General features: G+C 35.9%; 1 protein-coding gene across 2 annotated transcripts in view; it reads left to right on the top strand.

Moving 5' to 3' along the window:
* LOC111051716 overlaps positions 1 to 12,976 on the top strand; it is a 546,966-nt gene that overhangs the window by 509,711 nt on the left and 24,279 nt on the right. For both annotated transcript variants that reach the window (XM_039436102.1, XM_039436103.1), the window contains 2 exons: positions 1,617 to 1,766; positions 3,353 to 3,493. In XM_039436102.1, coding sequence (XP_039292036.1) covers positions 1,617 to 1,766; positions 3,353 to 3,493 — 291 coding nt within the window. The remainder of the gene's footprint in view (positions 1 to 1,616; positions 1,767 to 3,352; positions 3,494 to 12,976) is intronic.

Raw genomic sequence — 12,976 nt, 5'->3', positions numbered from 1 at the left:
TTTCCACTTCATAATTAATCTTGAGTTAGTCTTGAGACATTGAGTATTGATAGAAATGTGTATGGATATAACAATGAATAAATCTAGAATGTGTAAAGCAGCGTTTACACCAAACTTATGAACAAAATGTTAATTTTTCGTCCTTATAGATTTTATTCGATTAAACGGATCTTGACAAACACATATACACATCATGAGTATGATAAGTCATGTTCAATCTAATAGAATTTATAAGGACAAAAAAATAAACATTTTGTTAATAACTATGGTGTAAACGCAGCTTAACGGATTTCATGTTGTGTATTAAATGAATAATGTGATGATATTGGAGATTGATCAAATAATCCACATAATCGCTTTAATGATTAAAGATTGGAGGGAATTATTATCAATTTTTCATAACTTGAGATATTCCAAATAAATTCACAAAAGAGACAATGTTTAATGTTTTTCAAAGGTAATATAAAAACTTGAAGCATAATGTGATGGTAGAGGTTAGATAAATCAGATAACCCGGGTAGGGTTGTGGTACCAGTAGCTAAATTCTCAGAAATCGAGCAATCTATTTCTTTAAGATTTTCCTGTAAAAATCACATCTCTAATGATAGGAATTTGTAATCCGATGCAGAATATTAATTGCTCCTATGTTAACAGGTTCCATTTACTCTTACATGAAATAAATGTATTATTTTCCTTGATATTGTTTGTTTTTCCAGCTTTCAAGCATATTCAATATCAGTCTATTTTCCAATGAACTCTCTGCTTGCACACACGTATCACATTCCACTACTGTGCTGTTATCTTGGATAAATATCATTTCCACGAACGCTTTTTCAAGCTGATTAAATGAAATTCCAATTTTCAATATTGTTAATTGGAATGTGTAACAGGAAACTTAATTGACATTTTTCATACCTCCAGACTGAAACAATAGAAAACAAATTTAAAAAGCACTTGTAAAATGGAATAATTGAAACTGGAAATCTAGAAATACAAAATGAGCATTCAGGACATTGTATCAGTTATCGATGTTTGTAGAAATAGAAACACTTTGCCCTCTGCGTTTTAGGAAACTTCATAAGGAAACTCCACCACCAAATATCTAGCCTATGTTAATTACGATTATTGATTAACTTGTTACATGAAAACTGATTCGTTCACCTGGCTTCGGGCTTGTTATGTGTTATGATAAGGCCTAACTAAATGGCTATAGGGAAGTTGAAACTGCAGGAAAGCCAGTTTTCCCTATTAATTCCCTATTACTTGGATTGACAAAGTGTTCAATCCTTCTCAATCTGTATTTGAGTGAAACTTGTTTATACATATAGAATGAACATCATTGGTAAAATCTTTACTCTCGGTATTGTAGCAGTCTTGAACTCTCGCAACCAAACATAATTTATTTTTCATGATTTATATATCACCTAGTTAGAGACTGATTCCATTTTGTCTTGAATTGATAAAAATATTGTTTGTGAAGGTAAGACGCATTAGTTCATTCTATATTGGTCAAGGATTGAATTAAAGGTTATTTTTAACATGAATGATTTGCTTTTAACCAAACAAAAATAGCATGAAATTAGGAAATGAATGTTTGTCGTTTTCTTCTGCTCTAGGTGATCTACGTGGACGCGCGTTCGCAGACGTACGTTCGCGACCCGGCCGCTTGTGAGTTCCTTGTGACGTCATTCGACTCGGCTTGGGGCACAGTTGAGAACCCCCGTCACTCCTTGCCTCCCAACACCACCTGTCGCTATCACTTCCAGGTAAATATTTGCGACATTCTACAATTTATTTCCTATTCAATAGGTTATTTGGCACCGTTTTATAACAAATTCAAATTCAGAAACTAGCCCGGTTGCACAAAAGCCTCTTGAACAATAAAATTCTGTAAATTATTATGTAAGTCTGTAAACGGTTGAAGCCTGTAATTTTAATCATGATTCAAGGCCACAAGCTTTCAAAGCTTCTCTGATTCGTTGTCGTGACCTTATCCATAATTGAAATTCATCAGGATTTTGTACAACTGAGCCTACGGATTTTTTACAACTGGGACGTACACTGTGCAAAAAATAAACATGGCTTTCTGAACGCCATCTTTGAAAGTAGACAATACCAAACACTTGCAGTGAGAATATATTCATCCGTCAAATCGAATATTTTGTTTGTTTCCAAGTTCATATCATCAATGGTTATCGAGATGTTCCAAATAATGTGCTCAATACAGTTCGATTCATGGAATATCTCAATACAGTATTTGGGTTTAGATTTTATAATACTGTGTTTTTTCTCCCACTCACCGTCTGGTTAGCACTATATTTACAGGTTGTTCCTTATGGTGACTCAACAGCAAGTTTGCCCCAATCAAAGATCTTTTTTCAAACTAAAAACTATGTTTGGGTACAATCTGCAAGTAATTCTGTCCAGTATAACATTTTAAGCGACCATAATTATCGGCTCGGGCAAGATATTTATCTCGGGCCACTCCCGTGTTTCGGATGGACACGTTAAGTCGTCGGTCCCGGCTGCCTAAAAAGCAGTCGCAAGGTCAGAGGCCCTGAAATTGATCAGTTGCAACCTGAAAACTCTGACACCAGACCTGAGCCAGCCAGGTCACACGATATTATTATTATTATCTTAAGAGTAAATAACTAGAAACCAACCCTATTGTAATAAGAACCAAAATTATATAAGCACTTAACAAAATTAGGCTAGCTTCACACGCTTTCGGTTTCATTCGGTTCGGTTCGTTTTCGGTTCGGTTCGACTCGTTACCGAAAACGAATGAGGCTTTCATACATGTCAAGTTTTAATTCGTACGGTTCCAATTAGGTATTTTCTTCTCAAGCACAGCTGTGTTTGGATTTTCACAGTTCATGCTGGTATATTTAAATATAACAGTTGGTGTTAAATTGTAAGATGTTATTTCTTGAACAACAAAATTTTAAAGTTAATTAAAAATTGTGAATTATTTGAATAATTTCTTTTTGATTATGTTAATTTTGGAAGTTCAGAGAGATTATTTCTTTAATTGAAAATTTGTTCCTTGTTTTGACAGATGGTATGAAAAACTTCATCTCTTCCCTCCATTGATGAAATCATGTAATATTCGTGGAAAAATAAAAAATAAATAAAAATTCTCCTTAAGTTTTAATTTATATCTTTCATATTTTTTCAGCAAACTATTCATTGAGAAAAAATATTTCTGTGAACTAACAGAAATGAATTGACCATGTGATTGAATAAGTGTGAAACTAGCCTCACTATGGGTGAGATTGCTTAGTTTTGTAATTTCTTCATTCAAATAGGAGTAAACCATTGATAATCATTATTTTGTTTGATGTGTTGACAGGGTCGCCGCCACGAGACAGTATGGCTGTCGTTCATCAAGTACCACGCCGCCCCAGCTGATCCGGCCGCCTATCAGCTGTCAGCTGAATGCAACGCCAGGCTCAGCATCTGGGATGGGAGGCTGTCAGCTAGCTCCCAGAAGGTGAGCTCAGCAACTTTGTTCTTCAATCTTTCAGCAATAGATAGTTTTATCTTCCTACTAGTAGACAAGTCAACATGTGTCTAGAGTTTTCAAATTTATAGATGAATTTCAAAAGTATTTCAATCATGCTACAGAATATTCCCTCCCTAATTTTATTCCTCCTTATAATTGCATTCTTTATTAATGCCTCTCCTTCATTCCTCCAAACTAATTTGATCGTTACTCTTCTTTTTCTCTTTCTTAGCCTCACACTACCAATTCCTTCTGCTTCCTTCTCCCTCGTCTTTTCCACATTTGTCTCATGTTAATTTTCTCTCTTATTCTTAACCTAATCCTCAGTCCCACCCTCTTCTTACTTGATATCTTACTTCCTCATAATCTTAACACTAACATCTGCTATTTCATTCTTTTCTTTAGTTTCATAATACCAAAAAGTCATTCTATTCTTTCGCATTCTTCTTCCTTCTCCTCTTCTCCCTTCTCCTCTTCTTCCATTTCTTCTTCTCCCTTCTCCACTTTTACCTTTTCCTCCTCTTCCTTCTTTTCTTCTTCCTTCTCTTCTTCCTCCTTCTCCTCTTCTTCCTCCTTCTCCTCTTCTCCCCCCTCCTCCTCTTCTTCCTCCTTCTCCTCTTCTTCCTTCTCTTCTACCTACTTCTTATTTTCATCCTTCTCTACTTCCTCCTTCTCCTCTTCACCCTTCTCCACTTCTTCCTTCTCCTTTTTCTCCATCTCCTCTTCTTCCTTCTCCTCTTTTTCCTTCTCTTCTTCCTCCTTCTCCTCTTCTTCCTCCTTCTCCTCATCTTCCGTCTCCTCGTCCTCCTTCTTCCACATCTCCTCGACTTCATCATCTTCCTCGTTTCCATTCTCATCCTTATCTCCATCCTCTTCATACTCCATCTCTTACTCCCTTATATCTCAACATCATTAGATTATTTCATTAATCTGCTATCCCCTTCTTATTCTATTTCACCTCCTATTTCCTTTCTCTTCTCTCTCTTCTTCACCTCCCCTCCTCAACATCATATTTATAATTTTCATTCTTATCCTTATCTCCATCCTCTTCCTAATCCATCTCTTACTCTCTCCTATTTCAAAAACAACATCTGATATCTCATTCTTCTCTTTCACCTTCTACTTTCACTTTCTCTCCTCCATATCATCTTTCTCATTTTCAACTTCATCCTCATCTTCATCCTCTTTCTACTTCATTTCTTATAATCTCCTATTTCAACATTAAAATCTGCTATCCCCTTCTCCTCTTTTGCCTCCTGTTCCTTTTCCTCTTCCACCTTCTTCCACTCTTTCTCCCCCATAATGAATCATCTACCTCATTTTCACTTCATCCTCATCTTCACCCTCTTCCTACTTCATAATTTACTTTCTCCTATCTCAACATGAACATCTGTTATCCCTTATTCTTTTTCGCCTCCTATTTCTTTCTCTTCTTCCTCCTTCTTCCTCTTCATCCTTCTTCCACTTCCTCTCCCTTATATCATCTTTCTCATTTTCAACTTCATCCTTATCTCCATCTCACTACATCATTGATAATACTTTCTCCCATTTCACTCAAGTTATAAAACTTGATACGCTAGAACACTACACAAAAACTGCCACAATTTTTTCATGAATTATCGCTTTTTGAGTGAGAATTACGAAAAATAGCGCAGCGTTTTATAGAGGGTACCCTCCCCCCACCAACACCCCACCACACTGCGAGACCATTTTGTCTTCGCTTTAATCATCGTTCTATTAAATAAATTTCGTCCGCCATTGGCTGCTGGAGATAAATGTGTTGTTTGCCATGAACCAGTCAGTCCTCTTTGATAAAAACCTTTTTCGGAGATTTTTGCCAGCGTCAAGCTCGTTGCTGCAAAGACGTTTCTGTTGTGGGGGGGGGGATGTTGGAGAGGGGAAGGGGTGACGATACTCGTTCAATAAATATCAAAGAGGCAGTGCTTGAGAGATAAGCCGGTTTATGCTGTGAGAAGACTGTGCTCTGAGGAGAAATTGGAAGACTTGTTTACTTTCGATATCTTCTTTCCATTCACTCGGCTTTACTGACTACACTCTGACTCTCTCGCATCACTTTCGCACGCACTCTCTGTATTTGCCTCTATTATCAATTACCTTAAACTTTCTGTTCATGAAGTTTAATCTGTTGGCATAAACTGTCAGATGGTTTAATCTATTGAAATGTTGAGGTCACCGAAAAATGGTTTAGATTGAACGATTTATCGATGCTGTAAGAGGTCAGTGGAAGAAGACTAGTTATTTGTGCAACTAGTGCGCAAAGTGACAGTTTGCTGCACCGAAAGAAACGTTTACGCCCAAGCCGTAGGCGAGGGCGGAATGGCTTTTTGAGTGCAGCAGAGGAACTTTGGTCACGTATTTCACATTAAACTTTTCCTACAGTTACCATTGAATATGAAAAGTGGGTAATTATGGGTAAAATGATGGCTGAAATCCATCAAATGTTTATGTGTGTGATGCTGTTATCAATAACAACCTTAATTCATTTAAAAATTAATAATCCAATTGAAGTTGGAAATTCTCAGCCAAAGTACTCATTTTTATTCATTCAAGAATCAGAAAAAATACAGATAGAACAAAAAATTCACATCAAAATACACACCAACAGCTGATTGGGATAGCTGCAAGATGGCTGAACCGACAAGCGCGCAACCTAGTGGGAAGAATCGTACCTAAGATTGTTTCATTCAGCTAAAAAACTACAGAAACAGGATTCAGAAATTTAGACTTTTGCTCAAATTACCAAGAAAAATGCTCAAATTAAACTGAAAAATATTTATAAAAATAACATAGACAACAGAGAATATTTATTGTAGTATTCTTATGTTTTTTTTATTTATATGGATATCGAACGGTAATCATTTAACCTCAAAATTCGAATTTTATAATGTATATTTGCTACTTTTCTAATTGCTTGCAGTTGCAGAAATAATAATTATCAATAGAAGAGAACTATTATTTATTATTAAATGATGAGAATTCGTAAACGATGATTATTTAATTATGATTTAGATGAACATTATTCTTGTTTTGGATTTCTATATTGGGATTTTATCATAAATGTAGGGTAGCCATTGGAATGATTCTTATCTAAATCTAATCACAGTCATTGTTACCAACTTAATTTTTGTTTTCGTGCACTAATCCTCCATATAACCCACCAACTATTTTGTGTTGCCATGTTGCAATCTGGAGTGCAGAAAAAAATTTTCCTGCACTAGAGCAGAAAAGTGATTCTTTGCGTTCTGTAATCAGTGCAGGAATGACCACTTTTCAAGGTAACTGTAGGAAATAGTATATTTCGCACCTAGGGCCGAAAATGAGACTTTTCCGGCTCGAAATCGGTTTTCAAGTCCGAGGCCGTAGGCCGAGGACTAGAAAAGATTGAGAGCTGGAAACACATTTTTGCCTGTGGTGCGAACGCTATTTTTCGCCACACATAAAAATAAAACAATATTTGAATATGAGAATAATTGTTTATTAGGCACTTCCGAAAGCAAAACTGAAAGTCATAGCTCTAGCAAATCTGAGGTAATCTGAATATCAGGAAATTTTCCAAGTATTTTAATTTTCATTCCGATTTGTCTAAATAACCTAAAAGATTATGTTCAATCATGTTTTGATGTGGGATGTTGAGTTTATACTTTTTTATTCTTTCAAATGACAATAAGATGATATTATTATAAATATTTTGATTCTTGAATAATAAACACGAATGATAAAAAGTTTTTTGATCAGCTGTTTTAGCACACTTGAAATTTGGCCAATATGAAATGTCAACGTCAACAATGATTGTTGTCGTCGACTGTGGAAGTTTAGGTTAGAAGTTCTATCCTACTCTGAAAATCGAATTTGAATAGTTTATAATATATCTTATTTGTATTTCATTCATCCAAATGAAATGATAGAATCTTATTGCAAAATACTTTATTCAATTCTAGAAGTATAAACTGATTCCGTTTCATAAACTATTTTGTAAACACGTTCACATCAAATCAGAATCAGATGACTTCAAGGTTATTTTACAGCCCTAGGGCCGTAAAAATTTTACCGGCCTGGTCAGAAAACAATCACTTTCGGCCTCCATATGATGCACGAAAACCAGCTCATTACATCCAAGTGGGGCGAAAAAATCTTTTCATTGCCCGATGTAGACTTTTGGTAGTAGCACACTTCACTTTTGAAGTAATTCATATATTTTAGAGGTACCTCATACAAGAACAAAAAAAACTTCTGCCTAAATTTCTCCCAACTTATCGTGTCGAGTCCTCTCTGCCAAGTGGTTGACCCAATTCTCACAGCTGATGATCGCCCATAGGGTCACGTGATGGTATGACCAACTGAAAACTTTGGGACTAATGGCGACTAAGTTACTAGTTACTATTTGATAGATAATTAATTTCGGGTAGGCTTTGGAATGCATTTACAGTTATTTTTATTAATACAAATGAGTTCATTAATTATTAGATGAAAAGACAAAACTTGAGTAGGATAACATGCATTACATATAGTAGACTAAATCGATAAACTCTTTCAATATTATCGATTTGTGTTTAATCGATATTACTGGTGACAACGATGATTATTGATATTTCTGGTTGACCTTTGAGTTTATATCGAATTGTTTTCGTTTTTGTTCAAGAATATGTATTTTTATGAATAATATTTTTTGATACGTCACAATTATCTAGATAATTGACTTGAACACACACAAGAAAGTGTGTGTATCTAGAATTGTCTGGGAGGTGGTAATGTATTTCAATTGTTTGGTAGTGAAAAATTGGATCATCGAAAAAGTTGAAGTTTGAGATCGATGTGTAAGAATTCAGTAGGCGTATACTCTCACAGTACTGGTAACTTATTTATGGAGAGATTTCAAAGTCTTATATTTTCATAATACACAATACAGTAATTGAAAAAGGATGTTAAATTGATCTCTTTTTATGTTCGTCCATCTCTAACGGCGGGAATCGAACCCACGACCAGGTACCGCTAGCAGACTGAAGGGCGCAACGCCTGCAACGTCTTGGCTAACCTGATGATTGAAAATTCAACTTTCCTATGACAAAATCCGCTTATGACTTTTAACATTCATGTTATTGGTATAACGAGTGGATTGTTCTTAAATCCTTTTCAAACAACATTCAATATCCCTTTCAATAACAATATATATTTGTATCTTCACACTACAATATTCAACTTTAAGCTGATTGAAACTCGAAAGATTATCATTCAAGAGACATATTGGTTTCTTCTATTTTATGAGAAAAAATTATTATCTCAGGGGATTCTCCACATAAGGAGTAGTCAGCTATAAGGAGAGTATAGATAGTTTTCGATTTATAGAGAATATTTCCCCTATACACAGGGAATGATCTTTTTCTATTACTATCTACAAAGCAAATGACACTAATGTAATAACATTGGTAGATAAATGATAAGGTAGTCCTTACCTTAAATCACCTATAAATCTTTGTCACCTATAAATCTGGAAGAAAAATATCACAAGGTAGTCCTTGTGATATTTTTCTTCCAGATTTATAGGTGACAAAGTTCAAGATAAGGTTGGAATTCCACGTGTACAATTTTTATAAAATTTTAGTCCAAAATAAACATGAAAACTATAAATTTTGAATTTAGATGGCTTTTTAATCATTGATTAGAAAGAATGCCACGTGTTTATCCGGGGTTAAACTTTTACATGAAGGATTATGCCCACATGAGCTCTAGGCTTGTACTGGATTGTTTATTCACAAAGCAGATTAAATCTGCTGTTAGGATTACAATTTGAAAAGTGAAATTTTCATATGTCATACCCTATTTTGTTAGAGCAGAGATAAATATAATATAATATCTTCTCTCTGGTTGGAGCCTACAGCGTTGTTTGGATGGATGTCAGTTTGGCTCTTTTTTAGTAGGTCCGTTCTAATGATCTACCACGCACAAATCTCTGACCATGTTGACATCGTCAGCAACTGAATACAGCCTTCCGATAAAACCAGACTTCTTGATGGAACCCAGTTTTAAATTACCGAATCTCCCAACATTTTACGTCTTCAACCACGACTTCGTCGAAAGCCTCCCAATAACAAGTTGTAATCTTGGATTTATCTTGAAACTGAGTTTGGTAATAAATAGCAATGTTGATTTAGTCGGGGAAGCGGCAACCGTCGTTTTGTATGGAGCAGCTTCTCATCACTTCATCAGTGGATGATCAAATTACCACCAACTAATCCAACCCTGTTGAACTTTCTTTCGGGCAACTTGTTTCATTTCCTCTGAAATGTTTCTCCTCCTCCTCCTCCTCCTCCTCTCCTCCTCCTCCTCCTCCTCCTCTTTCTTCATCTCCTTCGTCAGAAGAACGTCAGATCAACACTCATCTTTGAAGTGAAAACAAATATTTGCAGTTCAAGTAACTTTCTTCGATACTTGTGCTCGGAGTTACTTTGTTGTATCTCTCCAACTACTGTCTTCCTTTACCTTCTCGCTCTCTCTCACTCTATCCCTTCCTCTCAGAATATAACCCTCACTGCGAATGCAAAGCCCCTTCACTGAAGTAGAGCAGGAAGTAATATTCAATTGGAGTAAGTAAACTACTGGAGCTCCTTATTACCAATTTCAATAGCTGGCGGCAATCAAGCTTGTTGCTTTTCTGTCTTTCTCTCTCTGCCTCCATTTTGAAGAAGGAGGCAGCTGATCAATGAATGTTGTAGAATCTGAGTGGTGGAAGGTTAATTGAGTGATCTTGGTGTGGACAAAATGTTTTCAATTATTATACGTAGCAACATTTATGTTAGTGTGCTGATTTATTTTTAGAAAGAAACTTTTACTACACAAGATCTCATGTTATACTTACTTCATTCACATTATTTATTTATTTATTCATTCGTAGACAGAATCACAAATCATATAAATGATGTCCTAACAATTTAGTAACTACAATTAAATACATTACTAACAATGACCACACAACTTGTCAAAGTGGTCATATAATTTTCATAACTTAAAATGAATGTCAAGTGAAATTTATAATGGAATTAAAATTATTCATTTATTTATAAATATGATTAGGAAGGAACAACAGGCTTGGCCCAAATCTATTCCATTCCCAAATTTTGATGAATTAATAAAATGTCCAAAAAATGGGTTATGTTTCTACTGTAAAACGTTCAAGTTCAATTTTCGTCCAAAAATATATATATAAGCTAAAAATTTTGAATTTAGAGAAATTGAAACACCAAACTATATCTAAATAGAACACTCAATTATCACTTCATATTGAATTAATCAAGTTATTTTATAAAATTTTGAACCCAAAAATACACACAACTTCTCTCATTATCTCATATCATGTCACAAAATTTTATGTTATACTTACATAATCCACAAGGGATTCTCTGATATAATATGATAACGGTAAGTGATAAATTCTATGTTCGAAGGTTACATTCATATGGTTTCATTAAATGTGAAATATTTGATAACAGAGTCGACAATATGAATGGAACGCAGAATGTTCTGGAATTTTCTCAGAAGCTCTGATTCTTAGAACGAAACTCCCACCACTTAAAATCGAATGTTATTCTTACTTCATTCACAAGGTATTCTTTATTCTATATGACAGTAAATAATTATTTTGATTTTCGAAGATATCGTAAGGTTTTTGTGAATTATTTGATAATACAGTCCACAATGGGAGTACATCGCCAATTTACTCAGACGCACAGACTGGAGAATAAAGGCCAACTATTTTTTCTCCAACCCCCCCCCCCTTCTACAATAGATTCTGAATAGAACCTGTATATTTCAATCAAATCAATCGATCAATCATCCAATTCAACACAAAACACACGAAAGAGATCAAAATGCAAAACCATTACAATCAAAATATCAGATTCCAATGAAAATACAAGAAAAGGCTTCATGGTAGAGTGTGCTGAAATGAAAGAAAGTAGGAAAAATACCTAGCCAACTATGGTTTTCCATGTAATAAGCTGGTAGAGGGGGGATAAAAGTGGGGAATAAAGGGTAGAGTGGAGTAATAAAGGGAAAAATGGGAGAGGGTGATAGGATAAAACAGAGAAAAAAATTGAGAGTATTGAAGATTTTCAACTGTGATTGATTGCGAATCTGGTTTAGTTTATAATTGTATAATACTTATAATTCAGTGACCCCAATGAACTAAGAACGTATACAGTATGTCGTTTCCAGAACTTTACTTATTAGGGGTATACTTCTATTTGATTTTATGTGAATACTGAAATTTTCCTTCTTCAAGTGAGAAATCATCATCGATTTTAAATAAACACGGAAATATGTTTAAATGTTCTTCATGGTATACGGACTTGAGTGATGTGATTACAGTTTGTGCAAGCAGTCATTTTCCCACCCCCTTATCCTGCTCGTAACAAAACCCCTTTATTTACCGATGACATTTTCTTCCCTCCTCAATTATCAACGCACTTTGTTCCAACTAAACATCATTTGGTGACTTGTCATTTACAGTCACAGTGATACAATTCTCTCCTCATCTTCCTCCTCCTCCTCCTCCTCCTCCTCATCCTACTCCTCCACCTACTCATTCACCTTTCCTTCCCCTCCTCCTCCTGCTATTTCTACTCCTCCTACACCCACTCTACTTCCTTCTCCTCCTTTTCTTCCCTTTCCACCTATTCCTCTCCTCTTTATCCTCCTCCTCCTCCTGCTCCACCCCCTCCACTTACCCATTAACCTTTCCTCCTCCCCCAACACCTACTCTTTCTCCTTCTCCTCCTTTCCCTCCCTTTCCACCTACTCCTCTTCATCCTCCTCCTCCGCCTCCTCCTCCACCAACACCACCTCCTCTTCCTCCTCCTACTCCTCCTACTCCTCCTTCTCCTCCTCCTCCTCTATGCAAACAAAGCAGCATTGTTGAGTGGATATGATTGCCTCCTCCTTCTTTTCCTTCTGCTCCTCCTCCTCCTCTTCCTCATCCTCATCCTCCTTCTCTTCCTTCTCCTCCTCCTACTCTTCCTCCTCCTCCTCCTCCTCCTCTTCTCCATACTCCTCTTCCTACTCCTCCTTCTCCTCCGTCCAAACAATGCATCATTGTTGAGTGAATATGATTGCCACCGACCTGCATTTCAAGGATAATATAAAAGGAAAAAGGAGCCTCCTTAATACGCCAATATTAGAGTAAAAATCAGACTATAGAATTATTCATCATAAATCAGCTGACAAGTAATTACACAGATGTGTGGAGAAGCCAGTCTAATAGTGCTGGAAACATTTCTCCAATGCTTCTGCCATTGGTGAACCGAAAGTCTGCCTTAGTTCAAAGCAAATCCGCTTGGCGGCGTAGCTGCTTCGAATCAAACGACAATACTGCTAACAAAGGGTCACAGCTCATACACTACAAACTGTCAGCATTATTTGAATTTGAAGCTCTGATGTTGTTGTTTATCACGAATTCTG

The sequence above is a fragment of the Nilaparvata lugens genome, chromosome 10 (genome assembly GCF_014356525.2).
Source record: "Nilaparvata lugens isolate BPH chromosome 10, ASM1435652v1, whole genome shotgun sequence".
Lineage (NCBI taxonomy): Eukaryota > Metazoa > Arthropoda > Insecta > Hemiptera > Delphacidae > Nilaparvata > Nilaparvata lugens.
The sequence above is the reverse complement of the archived record's forward strand: the minus strand, read 5'-3'. Positions and strand labels throughout refer to the sequence as shown.